The sequence below is a fragment of the Physella acuta genome, unplaced genomic scaffold, assembly GCF_028476545.2.
Source record: "Physella acuta isolate Inbredline_101_S28 unplaced genomic scaffold, ASM2847654v3 ptg000982l, whole genome shotgun sequence".
Taxonomy (NCBI): domain Eukaryota; kingdom Metazoa; phylum Mollusca; class Gastropoda; family Physidae; genus Physella; species Physella acuta.
The window spans coordinates 113,346-134,559 of record NW_026732499.1 but is presented as its reverse complement, the minus strand read 5'-3'; the positions used below and the strand labels follow the sequence as shown (position 1 = coordinate 134,559).

The 21,214-nt window shown below is 41.8% G+C and overlaps 1 protein-coding gene across 5 annotated transcripts in view; it reads right to left on the bottom strand.

The window, feature by feature from the left end:
* LOC131954239 (serine/threonine-protein kinase 33) overlaps positions 1-21,214 on the bottom strand; it is a 66,721-nt gene that overhangs the window by 23,843 nt on the left and 21,664 nt on the right. For all 5 annotated transcript variants that reach the window (XM_059317808.1, XM_059317809.1, XM_059317805.1 and 2 more), the window contains 3 exons: positions 12,027-12,114; positions 9,096-9,165; positions 8,327-8,424 (listed from right to left, as the gene is read on the bottom strand). In XM_059317808.1, the coding sequence (XP_059173791.1) occupies positions 8,327-8,424; positions 9,096-9,165; positions 12,027-12,114 (256 nt within the window). The remainder of the gene's footprint in view (positions 1-8,326; positions 8,425-9,095; positions 9,166-12,026; positions 12,115-21,214) is intronic.

Sequence of the window (21,214 nt, the reverse complement as noted above, 5' to 3'; positions counted from 1 at the left end):
GATTACCTTGATGGCTAACCCTAACCCTAAAGAGAGCAAATGATTACCTTGATGGCTGACCCTAACTCTAAAGAGAGCAAATGATTACATTGATGGCTGACCCTAACCCTAAAGAGAGCAAATGATTACCTTGATGGCTGACCCTAACCCTAAAGAGAGCAAATGATTACCTTGATGGCTAACCCTAACCCTAAAGAGAGCAAATGATTACCTTGATGGCTGACCCTAACCCTAACCCTAAAGAGAGCAAATGATTACCTTGATGGCTAACCCTAACCCTAAAGAGAGCAAATGATTACCTTGATGGCTGACCCTAACCCTAACCCTAAAGAGAGCAAATGATTACCTTGATGGCTAACCCTAACCCTAACCCTAAAGAGAGCAAATGATTACCTTAATGGCTGACCCTAACCCTAACCCTAAAGAGAGCAAATGATTACCTTGATGGCTAACCCTAACCCTAACCCTAAAGAGAGCAAATGATTACCTTGATGGCTAACCCTAATCCTAAAGAGAGCAAATGATTACCTTGATTGCTGACCCTAACCCTAAAGAGAGCAAATGATTACCTTGATGGCTAACCCTAACCCTAAAGAGAGCAAATGATTACCTTGATGGCTGACCCTAACCCTAAAGAGAGCAAATAATTACCTTGATGGCTGACCCTAACCCTAACCCTAAAGAGAGCAAATGATTACCTTGATGGCTGACCCTAACCCTAACCCTAAAGAGAGCAAATGATAACCTTGATGGCTGACCCTAACCCTAAAGAGAGCAAATAATTACCTTGATGGCTGACCCTAACCCTAAAGAGAGCAAATGATTACCTTGATGGCTAACCCTAACCCTAAAGAGAGCAAATGATTACCTTGATAGCTAACCCTAACCCTAAATAGAGCAAATGATTACCTTGATGGCTGACCCTAACCCTAACCCTAAAGAGAGCAAATAATTACCTTGATGGCTGACCCTAACCCTAAAGAGAGCAAATGATTACCTTGATGGCTGACCCTAACCCTAAAGAGAGCAAATGATTACCTTGATGGCTAACCCTAACCCTAAAGAGAGCAAATGATTACCTTGATGGCTGACCCTAACCCTAACCCTAAAGAGAGCAAATGATTACCTTGATGGCTGACCCTAACCCTAAAGAGAGCAAAAGATTACCTTGATGGCTAACCCTAACCCTAAAGAGAGCAAATGATTACCTTGATGGCTGACCCTAACCCTAAAGAGAGCAAATGATTACCTTGATGGCTAACCCTAACCCTAAAGAGAGCAAATGATTACCTTGATGGCTGACCCTAACCCTAAAGAGAGCAAATGATTACCTTGATGGCTGACCCTAACCCTAAAGAGAGCAAATGATTACCTTGATGGCTAACCCTAACCCTATAGAGAGCAAATGATTACCTTGATGGCTGACCCTAACCCTAACCCTAAAGAGAGCAAATGATTACCTTGATGGCTGACCCTAACCCTAAAGAGAGCAAAAGATTACCTTGATGGCTAACCCTAACCCTAAAGAGAGCAAATGATTACCTTGATGGCTGACCCTAACCCTAAAGAGAGCAAATGATTACCTTGATGGCTAACCCTAACCCTAAAGAGAGCAAATGATTACCTTGATGGCTGACCCTAACCCTAAAGAGAGCAAATGATTACCTTGATGGCTGACCCTAACCCTAAAGAGAGCAAATAATTACCTTGATGGCTGACCCTAACCCTAACCCTAAAGAGAGCAAATGATTACCTTGATGGCTGACCCTAACCCTAACCCTAAAGAGAGCAAATGATTACCTTGATGGCTAACCCTAACCCTAACCCTAAAGAGAGCAAATGATTACCTTGATGGCTGACCCTAACCCTAAAGAGAGCAAATGATTACCTTGATGGCTAACCCTAACCCTAAAGAGAGCAAATGATTACCTTGATGGCTAACCCTAACCCTAAAGAGAGCAAATGATTACCTTGATGGCTGACCCTAACCCTAATCCTAAAGAGAGCAAATAATTACCTTGATGGCTGACCCTAACCCTAAAGAGAGCAAATGATTACCTTGATGGCTGACCCTAACCCTAAAGAGAGCAAATGATTACCTTGATGGCTAACCCTAACCCTAAAGAGAGCAAATGATTACCTTGATGGCTGACCCTAACCCTAACCCTAAAGAGAGCAAATGATTACCTTGATGGCTGACCCTAACCCTAAAGAGAGCAAATGATTACCTTGATGGCTAACCCTAACCCTAAAGAGAGCAAATGATTACCTTGATGGCTGACCCTAACCCTAACCCTAAAGAGAGCAAATAATTACCTTGATGGCTGACCCTAACCCTAAAGAGAGCAAATGATTACCTTGATGGCTGACCCTAACCCTAAAGAGAGCAAATGATTACCTTGATGGCTAACCCTAACCCTAAAGAGAGCAAATGATTACCTTGATGGCTGACCCTAACCCTAACCCTAAAGAGAGCAAATGATTACCTTGATGGCTGACCCTAACCCTAAAGAGAGCAAAAGATTACCTTGATGGCTAACCCTAACCCTAAAGAGAGCAAATGATTACCTTGATGGCTGACCCTAACCCTAAAGAGAGCAAATGATTACCTTGATGGCTAACCCTAACCCTAAAGAGAGCAAATGATTACCTTGATGGCTGACCCTAACCCTAAAGAGAGCAAATGATTACCTTGATGGCTGACCCTAACCCTAAAGAGAGCAAATAATTTCCTTGATGGCTGACCCTAACCCTAACGAGAGCAAATGATTACCTTGATGGCTGACCCTAACCCTAAAGAGAGCAAATAATTACCTTGATGGCTGACCCTAATCCTAACCCTAAAGAGAGCAAATGATTACCTTGATGGCTGACCCTAACCCTAAAGAGAGCAAATGATTACCTTGATGGCTAACCCTAACCCTAAAGAGAGCAAATAATTACCTTGATGGCTGACCCTAACCCTTACCCTAAAGAGAGCAAATGATTACCTTGATGGCTGACCCTAACCCTAAAGAGAGCAAATGATTACCTTGATGGCTGACCCTAACCCTAAAGAGAGTAAATGATTACCTTGATGGCTGACCCTAACCCTAAAGAGAGCAAATGATTACCTTGATGGCTGACCCTAACCCTAAAGAGAGCAAATAATTACCTTGATGGCTGACCCGAACCCTAACCCTAAAGAGAGCAAATGATTACCTTGATGGCTGACCCTAACCCTAACCCTAAAGAGAGCAAATGATTACCTTGATGGCTGACCCTAACCCTAACCCTAAAGAGAGCAAATAATTACCTTGATGGCTGACCCTAACCCTAAAGAGAGCAAATGATTACCTTGATGGCTGACCCTAACCCTAAAGAGAGCAAATGATTACCTTGATGGCTAACCCTAACCCTAAAGAGAGCAAATGATTACCTTGATGGCTGACCCTAACCCTAACCCTAAAGAGAGCAAATGATTACCTTGATGGCTGACCCTAACCCTAAAGAGAGCAAATGATTACCTTGATGGCTAACCCTAACCCTAACCCTAAAGAGAGCAAATGATTACCTTGATGGCTGACCCTAACCCTAACCCTAAAGAGAGCAAATAATTACCTTGATGGCTGACTCTAACCCTAAAGAGAGCAAATGATTACCTTGATGGCTGACCCTAACCCTAAAGAGAGCAAATGATTACCTTGATGGCTAACCCTAACCCTAAAGAGAGCAAATGATTATCTTGATGGCTGACCCGAACCCTAACCCTAAAGAGAGCAAATGATTACCTTGATGGCTAACCCTAACCCTAAAGAGAGCAAATGATTACCTTGATGGCTGACCCTAACCCTAACCCTAAAGAGAGCAAATGATTACCTTGATGGCTAACCCTAACCCTAAAGAGAGCAAATGATTACCTTGATGGCTGACCCTAACCCTAACCCTAAAGAGAGCAAATGATTACCTTGATGGCTAACCCTAACCCTAACCCTAAAGAGAGCAAATGATTACCTTGATGGCTGACCCTAACCCTAAAGAGAGCAAATGATTACCTTGATGGCTAACCCTAACCCTAAAGAGAGCAAATGATTACCTTGATGGCTAACCCTAACCCTAAATAGAGCAAATGATTACCTTGATGGCTGACCCTAACCCTAACCCTAAAGAGAGCAAATAATTACCTTGATGGCTGACCCTAACCCTAAAGAGAGCAAATGATTACCTTGATGGCTGACCCTAACCCTAAAGAGAGCAAATGATTACCTTGATGGCTAACCCTAACCCTAAAGAGAGCAAATGATTACCTTGATGGCTGACCCTAACCCTAAAGAGAGCAAATGATTACCTTGATGGCTGACCCTAACCCTAAAGAGAGCAAATGATTACCTTGATGGCTAACCCTAACCCTATAGAGAGCAAATGATTACCTTGATGGCTGACCCTAACCCTAACCCTAAAGAGAGCAAATGATTACCTTGATGGCTGACCCTAACCCTAAAGAGAGCAAAAGATTACCTTGATGGCTAACCCTAACCCTAAAGAGAGCAAATGATTACCTTGATGGCTGACCCTAACCCTAAAGAGAGCAAATGATTACCTTGATGGCTAACCCTAACCCTAAAGAGAGCAAATGATTACCTTGATGGCTGACCCTAACCCTAAAGAGAGCAAATGATTACCTTGATGGCTGACCCTAACCCTAAAGAGAGCAAATAATTACCTTGATGGCTGACCCTAACCCTAACCCTAAAGAGAGCAAATGATTACCTTGATGGCTGACCCTAACCCTAACCCTAAAGAGAGCAAATGATTACCTTGATGGCTAACCCTAACCCTAACCCTAAAGAGAGCAAATGATTACCTTGATGGCTGACCCTAACCCTAAAGAGAGCAAATGATTACCTTGATGGCTAACCCTAACCCTAAAGAGAGCAAATGATTACCTTGATGGCTAACCCTAACCCTAACCCTAAAGAGAGCAAATGATTACCTTGATGGCTGACCCTAACCCTAACCCTAAAGAGAGCAAATAATTACCTTGATGGCTGACCCTAACCCTAAAGAGAGCAAATGATTACCTTGATGGCTGACCCTAACCCTAAAGAGAGCAAATGATTACCTTGATGGCTAACCCTAACCCTAAAGAGAGCAAATGATTACCTTGATGGCTGACCCTAACCCTAACCCTAAAGAGAGCAAATGATTACCTTGATGGCTGACCCTAACCCTAAAGAGAGCAAATGATTACCTTGATGGCTAACCCTAACCCTAAAGAGAGCAAATGATTACCTTGATGGCTGACCCTAACCCTAACCCTAAAGAGAGCAAATAATTACCTTGATGGCTGACCCTAACCCTAAAGAGAGCAAATGATTACCTTGATGGCTGACCCTAACCCTAAAGAGAGCAAATGATTACCTTGATGGCTAACCCTAACCCTAAAGAGAGCAAATGATTACCTTGATGGCTGACCCTAACCCTAACCCTAAAGAGAGCAAATGATTACCTTGATGGCTGACCCTAACCCTAAAGAGAGCAAAAGATTACCTTGATGGCTAACCCTAACCCTAAAGAGAGCAAATGATTACCTTGATGGCTGACCCTAACCCTAAAGAGAGCAAATGATTACCTTGATGGCTAACCCTAACCCTAAAGAGAGCAAATGATTACCTTGATGGCTGACCCTAACCCTAAAGAGAGCAAATGATTACCTTGATGGCTGACCCTAACCCTAAAGAGAGCAAATAATTTCCTTGATGGCTGACCCTAACCCTAACGAGAGCAAATGATTACCTTGATGGCTGACCCTAACCCTAAAGAGAGCAAATAATTACCTTGATGGCTGACCCTAACCCTAACCCTAAAGAGAGCAAATGATTACCTTAATGGCTGACCCTAACCCTAAAGAGAGCAAATGATTACCTTGATGGCTAACCCTAACCCTAAAGAGAGCAAATAATTACCTTGATGGCTGACCCTAACCCTTACCCTAAAGAGAGCAAATGATTACCTTGATGGCTGACCCTAACCCTAAAGAGAGCAAATGATTACCTTGATGGCTGACCCTAACCCTAAAGAGAGTAAATGATTACCTTGATGGCTGACCCTAACCCTAAAGAGAGCAAATGATTACCTTGATGGCTGACCCTAACCCTAAAGAGAGCAAATAATTACCTTGATGGCTGACCCGAACCCTAACCCTAAAGAGAGCAAATGATTACCTTGATGGCTGACCCTAACCCTAACCCTAAAGAGAGCAAATGATTACCTTGATGGCTGACCCTAACCCTAACCCTAAAGAGAGCAAATAATTACCTTGATGGCTGACCCTAACCCTAAAGAGAGCAAATGATTACCTTGATGGCTGACCCTAACCCTAAAGAGAGCAAATGATTACCTTGATGGCTAACCCTAACCCTAAAGAGAGCAAATGATTACCTTGATGGCTGACCCTAACCCTAACCCTAAAGAGAGCAAATGATTACCTTGATGGCTGACCCTAACCCTAAAGAGAGCAAATGATTACCTTGATGGCTAACCCTAACCCTAACCCTAAAGAGAGCAAATGATTACCTTGATGGCTGACCCTAACCCTAACCCAAAAGAGAGCAAATGATTACCTTGATGGCTGACCCTAACCCTAAAGAGAGCAAATGATTACCTTGATGGCTGACCCTAACCCTAACCCTAAAGAGAGCAAATGATTACCTTGATGACTGACCCTAACCCTAAAGAGAGCAAATGATTACCTTGATGGCTGACCCTAACCCTAAAGAGAGCAAATGATTACCTTGATGGCTGACCCTAACCCTAACCCTAACCCTAAAGAGAGCAAATGATTACCTTGATGGCTAACCCTAACCCTAAAGAGAGCAAATGATTACCTTGATGGCTGACCCTAACCCTAAAGAGAGCAAATGATTACCTTGATGGCTGACCCTAACCCTAAAGAGAGCAAATGATTACCTTGATGGCTGACCCTAACCCTAACGCTAAAGAGAGCAAATGATTACCTTGATGGCTGACCCTAAAGAGAGCAAATGATTACCTTGATGGCTGACCCTAACCCTAAAGAGAGTAAATGATTACCTTGATGGCTGACCCTAACCCTAAAGAGAGCAAATGATTACCTTGATGGCTGACCCTAACCCTAAAGAGAGCAAATGATTACCTTGATGGCTGACCCTAACCCTAACCCTAACCCTAAAGAGAGCAAATGATTACCTTGATGGCTGACCCTAACCCTAACCCTAACCCTAAAGAGAGCAAATGATTACCTTGATGGCTAACCCTAACCCTAAAGAGAGCAAATGATTACCTTGATGGCTGACCCTAACCCTAACCCTAAAGAGAGCAAATGATTACCTTGATGGCTGACCCTAACCCTAACCCTAAAGAGAGCAAATGATTACCTTGATGGCTGACCCTAACCCTAAAGAGAGCAAAAGATTACCTTGATGGCTGACCCTAACCCTAACCCTAAAGAGAGCAAATGATTACCTTGATGGCTGACCCTAACCCTAAAGAGAGCAAATGATTACCTTGATGGCTGACCCTAACCCTAACCCTAAAGAGAGCAAATGATTACCTTGATGGCTGACCCTAACCCTAAAGAGAGCAAAAGATTACCTTGATGGCTGACCCTAACCCTAACCCTAAAGAGAGCAAATGATTACCTTGATGGCTGACCCTAACCCTAAAGAGAGCAAAAGATTACCTTGATGGCTGACCCTAACCCTAACCCTAAAGAGAGCAAATGATTACCTTGATGGCTGACCCTAACCCTAAAGAGAGCAAAAGATTACCTTGATGGCTGACCCTAACCCTAACCCTAAAGAGAGCAAATGATTACCTTGATGGCTGACCCTAACCCTAAAGAGAGCAAATGATTACCTTGATGGCTGACCCTAACCCTAAAGAGAGCAAATGATTACCTTGATGGCTGACCCTAACCCTAAAGAGAGCAAATGATTACCTTGATGGCTGACCCTAACCCTAAAGAGAGCAAATGATTACCTTGATGGCTGACCCTAAAGAGAGCAAATGATTACCTTGATGGCTGACCCTAAAGAGAGCAAATGATTACCTTGATGGCTGACCCTAAAGAGAGCAAATGATTACCTTGATGGCTGACCCTAACCCTAAAGAGAGCAAATGATTACCTTGATGGCTGACCCTAACCCTAACCCTAAAGAGAGCAAATGATTACCTTGATGGCTGACCCTAACCCTAACCCTAAAGAGAGCAAATGATTACCTTGATGGCTGACCCTAACCCTAACCCTAAAGAGAGCAAATGATTACCTTGATGGCTGACCCTAACCCTAAAGAGAGCAAATGATTACCTTGATGGCTGACCCCAGACCATTGAGGCTCTTCAAATGTTGGCCCCTCTTTGGATATCAATTCATTCAGTTCATTGTCCTTAGGGTACTCTGTTAGCCTGGTGAAAGAAATAAAGCGGGAGTGATCTCCCCTAACCTTTCTCTGGATATAATCATGATTTGTAATCTATTTTGTTTTAACTTCAACTTTGTAAGGTAGAAAAAAGAATTGCACACAAAGTGAACAGCAAAAAATGTGTGTGTAATAGTGCAGAATATGAGTGCTTTATATGTGTCTTTTGCAAAATCACAAAAAGCATAAAGTACTACTTCTGGTAAATGGAAATTACTGAAAATTTGAAAGCAGGCAGAAAATTAGATCATTTACTTAATGTAAAATTTTGTTTATCTATCTGAAACAGTACTCAAGTTATACACTTTTGAAAAACCAAAAGTAGAATCAGTTCAATTGCCTGTTAGGAAACTCTGAAAAGTTGATACAGAACTACAAATTTGATATATTTCTTATATATGAAATTTGTGAAAATCTCGATTATTTCGATTTTTTGCACGATAACAATTCTTCCTCCATACTTTAAATATGAGAAAGTAAAGAAAAAAGGCCAATCAGCTAGCTCTTCCATGCGACATATGCTAGCTCTTAAAAATAATAGCTAAAGATCAACTTACAAATAATAAGTACATTTCAACTTACAAATAATAGCTAAAGTTCAACTTACAAATAATAGCTAAAGTTCAACTTACAAATAATAGCTAAAGTTCAACTTACAAATAATACATAATGATTCCCATAGCCCAGACATCCACCGGGTAGGAATAAGTTGAATTCATTTCAGGAGCTGTATACAATCATCAACATTATCATAAGACACAATCAACATCATCATAAGACACAATCAACATCATCATAAGACACAATCAACATCATCATAAGACACAATCATCAACATCATAAGACACAATCATCAACATCATAAGGCAACATCAACATCATCATAAGACACAATCAACAACATCATAAGACACAATCAACATCATAGGACACAATCAACAACATTATAAGGCAACATCAACAACATCATAAGACACAATCAACAACATCATAAGACACAATCAACAACATCATAAGACACAATCAACATCATTATAAGGCAACATCAACATCATCATAAGACAACATCAAAATCATCATAAGGCAACATCTAAGCCACACTTACCCATGTAAGATGGTCTACCTTTACTTACCCATGTAAGATGGTCTACTACACTTACCCATGTAAGATGGTCTACCTTTACTTACCCATGTAAGATGGTCTACCTTTACTTACCCATGTAAGATGGTCTACCTTTACTTACCCATGTAAGACGGTCTACCTTTAATTACCCATGTAAGATGGTCTACCTTTACTTACCCATGTAAGATGGTCTACCACACTTACCCATGTAAGATGGTCTACCACACTTACCCATGTAAGATGGTCTACCACACTTACCCATGTAAGATGGTCTACCACACTTACCCATGTAAGATGGTCTACCACACTTACCCATGTAAGATGGTCTACCACACTTACCCATGTAAGATGGTCTACCACACTTACCCATGTAAGATGGTCTACTACACTTACCCATGTAAGATGGTCTACCACACTTACCCATGTAAGATGGTCTACCACACTTACCCATGTAAGATGGTCTACCACACTTACCCATGTAAGATGGTCTACCACACTTACCCATGTAAGATGGTCTACCACACCTACCCATGTAAGATGGTCTACCTTTACTTACCCATGTAAGATGGTCTACCTTTACTTACCCATGTAAGATGGTCTACCACACTTACCCATGTAAGATGGTCTACCACACTTACCCATGTAAGATGGTCTACCACACCTACCCATGTAAGACGGTCTACCACACCTACCCATGTAAGATGGTCTACCTTTACCTACCCATGTAAGATGGTCTACCTTTACTTACCCATGTAAGATGGTCTACCTTTACTTACCCATGTAAGATGGTCTACCACACTTACCCATGTAAGATGGTCTACCACACCTACCCATGTAAGACGGTCTACCACACCTACCCATGTAAGATGGTCTACCTTTACTTACCCATGTAAGATGGTCTACCACACTTACCCATGTAAGATGGTCTACCTTTACTTACCCATGTAAGATGGTCTACCACACTTACCCATGTAAGATGGTCTACCACACTTACCCATGTAAGATGGTCTACCACACTTACCCATGTAAGATGGTCTACCTTTACTTACCCATGTAAGACGGTCTACCACACTTACCCATGTAAGATGGTCTACCACACTTACCCATGTAAGATGGTCTACCACACTTACCCATGTAAGATGGTCTACCACACTTACCCATGTAAGATGGTCTACCTTTACTTACCCATGTAAGATGGTCTACCACACTTACCCATGTAAGATGGTCTACCACACCTACCCATGTAAGACGGTCTACCACACTTACCCATGTAAGATGGTCTACCTTTACTTACCCATGTAAGATGGTCTACCACACTTACCCATGTAAGATGGTCTACCACACTTACCCATGTAAGATGGTCTACCACACTTACCCATGTAAGATGGTCTACCACACTTACCCATGTAAGATGGTCTACCACACTTACCCATGTAAGATGGTCTACCACACTTACCCATGTAAGATGGTCTACCTTTACTTACCCATGTAAGACGGTCTACCACACTTACCCATGTAAGATGGTCTACCTTTACTTACCCATGTAAGATGGTCTACTACACTTACCCATGTAAGATGGTCTACCCCACTTACCCATGTAAGATGGTCTACCCCACTTACCCATGTAAGATGGTCTACCACACTTACCCATGTAAGATGGTCTACCACACTTACCCATGTAAGATGGTCTACCACACTTACCCATGTAAGATGGTCTACCACACTTACCCATGTAAGATGGTCTACCACACTTACCCATGTAAGATGGTCTACCACACTTACCCATGTAAGATGGTCTACCACACTTACCCATGTAAGATGGTCTACCTTTACTTACCCATGTAAGACGGTCTACCACACTTACCCATGTAAGATGGTCTACCTTTACTTACCCATGTAAGATGGTCTACCACACTTACCCATGTAAGATGGTCTACCCCACTTACCCATGTAAGATGGTCTACCCCACTTACCCATGTAAGATGGTCTACCACACTTACCCATGTAAGATGGTCTACCACACTTACCCATGTAAGATGGTCTACCACACTTACCCATGTAAGATGGTCTACCACACTTACCCATGTAAGATGGTCTACCACACTTACCCATGTAAGATGGTCTACCTTTACTTACCCATGTAAGATGGTCTACCACACTTACCCATGTAAGATGGTCTACCTTTACTTACCCATGTAAGACGGTCTACCACACTTACCCATGTAAGATGGTCTACCACACTTACCCATGTAAGATGGTCTACCACACTTACCCATGTAAGATGGTCTACCTTTACTTACCCATGTAAGATGGTCTACCTTTACTTACCCATGTAAGATGGTCTACTACACTTACCCATGTAAGATGGTCTACCTTTACTTACCCATGTAAGATGGTCTACCTTTACTTACCCATGTAAGATGGTCTACCACACTTACCCATGTAAGATGGTCTACCACACTTACCCATGTAAGATGGAGTACCACAGTATTGCTCTTGCATGTTTTCAAAAGTACTGGATGTTTGTTGAGTAGATAATCCAAAGTCAGAGACCTGCAATTAAACAATACTGACATTGTCAGTGACACCAACTTTATGTGGGACATTTGCGTTTGTGTGGGGAAATTACATTTGCATTTGTGTGGGGAAATTACATTTGCATTTGTGTGGGTAATTTACATTTGCATTTGTGTGTGTAATTTTCATTTGCATTTGTGTGGGGAATTTGCACAGGGACATTCAAATCTGTGTGGGACATTCAAATCTGTGTGGGACATTCAAATCTGTGTGGGATGTGGGACATTCAAATCTGTGTGGGACATTCAAATCTGTGTGGGATGTGGGACATTCAAATCTGTGTGGGACATTCAAATCTTTGTGGGACATTCAAATCTGTGTGGGACATTCAAATCTGTGTAGGATGTGGGACATTCAAATCTGTGTTGGACATTCAAATCTGTGTGGGATGTGGGACATTCAAATCTGTGTGGGATGTGGGACATTCAAATCTGTGTGGGATGTGGGACATTCAAATCTGTGTGGGACATTCAAATCTGTGAGGGACATTCAAATCTGTGTGGGATGTGGGACATTCAAATCTGTGTGGGATGTGGGACATTCAAATCTGTGTGGGACATTCAAATCTGTGTGGGACATTCAAATCTGTGTTGGACATTCAAATCTGTGTGGGACATTCAAATCTGTGTGGGATGTGGGACATACAAATCTGTGTGGGCCATTCAAATCTGTGTGGGACATTCAAATCTGTGTTGGACATTCAAATCTGTGTGGGACATTCAAATCTGTGTGGGACATTCAAATCTGTGTGGGACATTCAAATCTGTGTGGGATGTGGGACATTCAAATCTGTGTAGGATGTGGGACATTCAAATCTGTGTTGGACATTCAAATCTGTGTTGGACATTCAAATCTGTGTGGGACATTCAAATCTGTGTGGGATGTGGGACATTCAAATCTGTGTGGAATGTGGGACATTCAAATCTGTGTGGGATGTGGGACATTCAAATCTGTGTGGGACATTCAAATCTGTGTGGGACATTCAAATCTGTGTGGGACATTCAAATCTGTGTGGGATGTGGGACATTCAAATCTGTGTGGGATGTGGGACATTCAAATCTGTGTGGGATGTGGGACATTCAAATCTGTGTGGGACATTCAAATCTGTGTTGGACATTCAAATCTGTGTGGGATGTGGGACATTCAAATCTGTGTGGGACATTCAAATCTGTGTGGGACATTCAAATCTGTGTGGGACATTCAAATCTGTGTGGGACATTCAAATCTGTGTGGGATCTGGGACATTCAAATCTGTGTGGGATGTGGGACATTCAAATCTGTGTGGGACATTCAAATCTGTGTGGGACATTCAAATCTGTGTGGGATGTGGGACATTCAAATCTGTGTGGGATGTGGGACATTCAAATCTGTGTGGGACATTCAAATCTGTGTGGGACATTCAAATCTGTGTGGGATGTGGGACATTCAAATCTGTGTGGGACATTCAAATCTGTGTGGGACATTCAAATCTGTGAGGGACATTCAAATCTGTGTAGGATGTGGGACATTCAAATCTGTGTGGGACATTCAAATCTGTGTGGGATGTGGGACATTCAAATCTGTGTGGGATGTGGGACATTCAAATCTGTGTGGGATGTGGGACATTCAAATCTGTGTGGGACATTCAAATCTGTGTTGGACATTCAAATCTGTGTTGGACATTCAAATCTGTGTGGGATGTGGGACATTCAAATCTGTGTGGGACATTCAAATCTGTGTGGGACATTCAAATCTGTGTGGGACATTCAAATCTGTGAGGGACATTCAAATCTGTGTAGGATGTGGGACATTCAAATCTGTGTGGGACATTCAAATCTGTGTGGGATGTGGGACATTCAAATCTGTGTGGGATGTGGGACATTCAAATCTGTGTGGGATGTGGGACATTCAAATCTGTGTGGGACATTCAAATCTGTGTTGGACATTCAAATCTGTGTGGGACATTCAAATCTGTGTGGGATGTGGGACATACAAATCTGTGTGGGCCATTCAAATCTGTGTGGGACATTCAAATCTGTGTGGGATGTGGGACATTCAAATCTGTGTGGGACATTCAAATCTGTGTGGGATGTGGGACATTCAAATCTGTGTGGGACATTCAAATCTGTGTGGGACATTCAAATCTGTGTGGGACATTCAAATCTGTGTGGGATGTGGGACATTCAAATCTGTGTGGGATGTGGGACATTCAAATCTGTGTGGAATGTGGGACATTCAAATCTGTGTGGGATGTGGGACATTCAAATCTGTGTGGGATGTGGGACATTCAAATCTGTGTGGGACATTCAAATCTGTGTGGGATGTGGGACATTCAAATCTGTGTGGGACATTCAAATCTGTGTTGGACATTCAAATCTGTGTGGGACATTCAAATCTTTTTAGGATGTGGGACATTCAAATCTGTGAGGGACATTCAAATCTTTTTAGGATGTGGGACATTCAAATCTGTGTGGGACATTCAAATCTGTGTTGGACATTCAAATCTGTGTGGGACATTCAAATCTTTTTAGGATGTGGGACATTCAAATCTGTGTGGGACGTTTAAATCTGTGTTAGACATTCAAATCTGTGTGGGACATTCAAATCTGTGTTGGACATTCAAATCTGTGTGGGACATTCAAATCTTTTTAGGATGTGGGACATTCAAATCTGTGTGGGACATTCAAATCTGTGTGGGACATTCAAATCTGTGAGGGACATTCAAATCTGTGAGGGACATTCAAATCTTTTTAGGATGTGGGACATTCAAATCTGTGTGGGACATTCAAATCTGTGAGGGACATTCAAATCTTTTTAGGATGTGGGACATTCAAATCTGTGTGGGACATTCAAATCTGTGAGGGACATTCAAATCTTTTTAGGATGTGGGACATTCAAATCTGTGTGGGACATTCAAATCTGTGAGGGACATTCAAATCTTTTTAGGATGTGGGACATTCAAATCTGTGTGGGACATTCAAATCTGTGAGGGACATTCAAATCTTTTTAGGATGTGGGACATTCAAATCTGTGTGGGACATTCAAATCTGTGTGGGACATTCAAATCTGTGTGGGATGTGGGACATTCAAATCTGTGTAGGACATTCAAATCTGTGTGGGACATTCAAATCTGTGAGGGACATTCAAATCTGTGTGGGACATTCAAATCTGTGTGGGACATTCAAATCTGTGTGGGACATTCAAATCTGTGTGGGATGTGGGACATTCAAATCTGTGTGGGACATTCAAATCTGTGTGGGATGTGGGACATTCAAATCTGTGTGGGACATTCAAATCTTTGTGGGATGTGGGACATTCAAATCTGTGTGGGATGTGGGACATTCAAATCTGTGTGGGATGTGGGACATTCAAATCTGTGTAGGACATTCAAATCTTTTTAGGATGTGGGACATTCAAATCTGTGTGGGACATTCAAATCTGTGAGGGACATTCAAATCTGTGTGGGATGTGGGACATTCAAATCTTTGTGGGACATTCAAATCTGTGTGGGACATTCAAATCTGTGTGGGACATTCAAATCTTTTTAGGATGTGGGACATTCAAATCTGTGTGGGACATTCAAATCTGTGAGGGACATTCAAATCTGTGTAGGATGTGGGACATTCAAATCTTTGTGGGACATTCAAATCTGTGTGGGACATTCAAATCTGTGTGGGATGTGGGACATTCAAATCTGTGTGGGATGTAGGACATTCAAATCTGTGTAGGACATTCAAATCTGTGTGGGACATTCAAATCTGTGTGGGGCATTCAAATTTGTGTAGGACATTCAAATCTGTGTTGGACATTCAAATCTGTGTTGGACATTCAAATCTGTGTGGGACATTCAAATCTGTGAGGGACATTCAAATCTGTGTTGGACATTCAAATCTGTGTGGGACATTCAAATCTGTGAGGGACATTCAAATCTGTGTGGGACATTCAAATCTGTGTGGGACATTCAAATCTGTGTGGGATGTGGGACATTCAAATCTGTGTGGGACATTCAAATCTGTGTGGGACATTCAAATCTGTGTGGGACATTCAAATCTGTGAGGGACATTCAAATCTGTGTAGGATGTGGGACATTCAAATCTGTGTGGGACATTCAAATCTGTGTGGGATGTGGGACATTCAAATCTGTGTGGGATGTGGGACATTCAAATCTGTGTGGGATGTGGGACATTCAAATCTGTGTGGGACATTCAAATCTGTGTTGGACATTCAAATCTGTGTGGGACATTCAAATCTGTGTGGGATGTGGGACATACAAATCTGTGTGGGACATTCAAATCTGTGTGGGACATTCAAATCTGTGTGGGATGTGGGACATTCAAATCTGTGTGGGACATTCAAATCTGTGTGGGATGTGGGACATTCAAATCTGTGTGGGACATTCAAATCTGTGTGGGACATTCAAATCTGTGTGGGACATTCAAATCTGTGTGGGATGTGGGACATTCAAATCTGTGTGGGATGTGGGACATTCAAATCTGTGTGGAATGTGGGACATTCAAATCTGTGTGGGATGTGGGACATTCAAATCTGTGTGGGATATGGGACATTCAAATCTGTGTGGGACATTCAAATCTGTGTGGGATGTGGGACATTCAAATCTGTGTGGGACATTCAAATCTGTGTTGGACATTCAAATCTGTGTGGGACATTCAAATCTTTTTAGGATGTGGGACATTCAAATCTGTGAGGGACATTCAAATCTTTTTAGGATGTGGGACATTCAAATCTGTGTGGGACATTCAAATCTGTGTTGGACATTCAAATCTGTGTGGGACATTCAAATCTTTTTAGGATGTGGGACATTCAAATCTGTGTGGGACGTTCAAATCTGTGTTGGACATTCAAATCTGTGTGGGACATTCAAATCTTTTTAGGATGTGGGACATTCAAATCTGTGAGGGACATTCAAATCTTTTTAGGATGTGGGACATTCAAATCTGTGTGGGACATTCAAATCTGTGTTGGACATTCAAATCTGTGTGGGACATTCAAATCTTTTTAGGATGTGGGACATTCAAATCTGTGTGGGACATTCAAATCTGTGTGGGATGTGGGACATTCAAATCTGTGTAGGACATTCAAATCTGTGTGGGACATTCAAATCTGTGTGGGACATTCAAATCTGTGTGGGACATTCAAATCTGTGTGGAACATTCAAATCTGTGTGGGACGTTCAAATCTGTGTGGGACATTCAAATCTGTGTGGGACATTCAAATCTGTGTGGGATGTGGGACATTCAAATCTGTGTGGGACATTCAAATCTGTGTGGGATGTGGGACATTCAAATCTGTGTGGGACATTCAAATCTTTGTGGGATGTGGGACATTCAAATCTGTGTGGGATGTGGGACATTCAAATCTGTGTGGGACATTCAAAACTTTTTAGGATGTGGGACATTCAAATCTGTGAGGGACATTCAAATCTGTGTGGGATGTGGGACATTCAAATCTGTGTGGGATGTGGGACATTCAAATCTGTGTAGGACATTCAAATCTTTTTAGGATGTGGGACATTCAAATCTGTGTGGGACATTCAAATCTGTGAGGGACATTCAAATCTGTGTAGGATGTGGGACATTCAAATCTTTGTGGGACATTCAAATCTGTGTGGGACATTCAAATCTGTGTGGGACATTCAAATCTTTTTAGGATGTGGGACATTCAAATCTGTGTGGGACATTCAAATCTTTGAGGGACATTCAAATCTGTGTAGGATGTGGGACATTCAAATCTTTGTGGGACATTCAAATCTGTGTGGGACATTCAAATCTGTGTGGGATGTGGGACATTCAAATCTGTGTGGGATGTAGGACATTCAAATCTGTGTAGGACATTCAAATCTGTGTGGGACATTCAAATCTGTGTGGGGCATTCAAATCTGTGTAGGACATTCAAATCTGTGTTGGACATTCAAATCTGTGTGGGACATTCAAATCTGTGTGGGACATTCAAATCTGTGTTGGACATTCAAATCTGTGTGGGACATTCAAATCTTTTTAGGATGTGGGACATTCAAATCTGTGAGGGACATTCAAATCTTTTAGGACGTGGGACATTCAAATCTGTGTGGGACATTCAAATCTGTGAGGGACATTCAAATCTGTGTGGGACATTCAAATCTTTTTAGGATGTGGGACATTCAAATCTGTGTGGGACGTTCAAATCTGTGTTAGACATTCAAATCTGTGTGGGACATTCAAATCTGTGTTGGACATTCAAATCTGTGTGGGACATTCAAATCTTTTTAGGATGTGGGACATTCAAATCTGTGTGGGACATTCAAATCTGTGTGGGACATTCAAATCTGTGAGGGACATTCAAATCTGTGAGGGACATTCAAATCTTTTTAGGATGTGGGACATTCAAATCTGTGAGGGACATTCAAATCTTTTTAGGATGTGGGACATTCAAATCTGTGTGGGACATTCAAATCTGTGTGGGACATTCAAATCTGTGAGGGACATTCAAATCTGTGAGGGACATTCAAATCTTTTTAGGATGTGGGACATTCAAATCTGTGTGGGACATTCAAATCTGTGAGGGACATTCAAATCTTTTTAGGATGTGGGACATTCAAATCTGTGTGGGACATTCAAATCTTTTTAGGATGTGCGACATTCAAATCTGTGTGGGACATTCAAATCTGTGAGGGACATTCAAATCTTTTTAGGATGTGGGACATTCAAATCTGTGTGGGACATTCAAATCTGTGAGGGACATTCAAATCTTTTTAGGATGTGGGACATTCAAATCTGTGTGGGACATTCAAATCTGTGAGGGACATTCAAATCTTTTTAGGATGTGGGACATTCAAATCTGTGTGGGACATTCAAATCTGTGAGGGACATTCAAATCTTTTTAGGATGTGGGACATTCAAATCTGTGTGGGACATTCAAATCTGTGTGGGACATTCAAATCTGTGAGGGACATTCAAATCTTTTTAGGATGTGGGACATTCAAATCTGTGTGGGACATTCAAATCTGTGTGGGACATTCAAATCTGTGTGGGATGTGGGACATTCAAATCTGTGTAGGACATTCAAATCTGTGTGGGACATTCAAATCTGTGAGGGACATTCAAATCTGTGTGGGACATTCAAATCTGTGTGGGACATTCAAATCTGTGTGGGACATTCAAATCTGTGTGGGACATTCAAATCTGTGTGGGACATTCAAATCTGTGTGGGACATTCAAATCTTTGTGGGATGTGGGACATTCAAATCTGTGTGGGACATTCAAATCTGTGTGGGATGTGGGACATTCAAATCTGTGTGGGACATTCAAATCTTTGTGGGATGTGGGACATTCAAATCTGTGTGGGATGTGGGACATTCAAATCTGTGTGGGACATTCAAATCTTTTTAGGATGTGTGACATTCAAATCTGTGTGGGACATTCAAATCTGTGAGGGACATTCAAATCTGTGTGGGATGTGGGACATTCAAATCTGTGTGGGATGTGGGACATTCAAATCTGTGTAGGACATTCAAATCTTTTTAGGATGTGGGACATTCAAATCTGTGTGGGACATTCAAATCTGTGAGGGACATTCAAATCTGTGTAGGATGTGGGACATTCAAATCTTTGTGGGACATTCAAATCTGTGTGGGACATTCAAATCTGTGTGGGACATTCAAATCTTTTTAGGATGTGGGACATTCAAATCTGTGTGGGACATTAAAATCTGTGAGGGACATTCAAATCTGTGTAGGATGTGGGACATTCAAATCTTTGTGGGACATTCAAATCTGTGTGGGACATTCAAATCTGTGTGGGATGTGGGACATTCAAATCTGTGTGGGATGTAGGACATTCAAATCTGTGTAGGACATTCAAATCTGTGTGGGACATTCAAATCTGTGTGGGGCATTCAAATCTGTGTAGGACATTCAAATCTGTGTTGGACATTCAAATCTGTGTGGGACATTCAAATCTGTGTGGGATGTGGGACATACAAATCTGTGTGGGACATTCAAATCTGTGTGGGACATTCAAATCTGTGTGGGATGTGGGACATTCAAATCTGTGTGGGACATTCAAATCTGTGTGGGATGTGGGACATTCAAATCTGTGTGGGACATTCAAATCTGTGTGGGACATTCAAATCTGTGTGGGACATTCAAATCTGTGTGGGATGTGGGACATTCAAATCTGTGTGGGATGTGGGACATTCAAATCTGTGTGGAATGTGGGACATTCAAATCTGTGTGGGATGTGGGACATTCAAATCTGTGTGGGATGTGGGACATTCAAATCTGTGTGGGACATTCAAATCTGTGTGGGATGTGGGACATTCAAATCTGTGTGGGACATTCAAATCTGTGTTGGACATTCAAATCTGTGTGGGACATTCAAATCTTTTTAGGATGTGGGACATTCAAATCTGTGAGGGACATTCAAATCTTTTTAGGATGTGGGACATTCAAATCTGTGTGGGACATTCAAATCTGTGTTGGACATTCAAATCTGTGTGGGACATTCAAATCTTTTTAGGATGTGGGACATTCAAATCTGTGTGGGACGTTCAAATCTGTGTTAGACATTCAAATCTGTGTGGGACATTCAAATCTGTGTTGGACATTCAAATCTGTGTGGGACATTCAAATCTTTTTAGGATGTGGGACATTCAAATCTGTGAGGGACATTCAAATCTTTTTAGGATGTGGGACATTCAAATTTGTGTGGGACATTCAAATCTGTGTGGGACATTCAAATCTGTGAGGGACATTCAAATCTGTGTGGGACATTCAAATCTGTGTGGGACATTCAAATCTGTGAGGGACATTCAAATCTGTGAGGGACATTCAAATCTTTTTAGGATGTGGGACATTCAAATCTGTGTGGGACATTCAAATCTGTGAGGGACATTCAAATCTTTTTAGGATGTGGGACATTCAAATCTGTGTGGGACATTCAAATCTGTGAGGGACATTCAAATCTTTTTAGGATGTGGGACATTCAAATCTGTGTGGGACATTCAAATCTGTGAGGGACATTCAAATCTTTTTAGGATGTGGGACATTCAAATCTGTGTGGGACATTCAAATCTGTGAGGGACATTCAAATCTTTTTAGGAT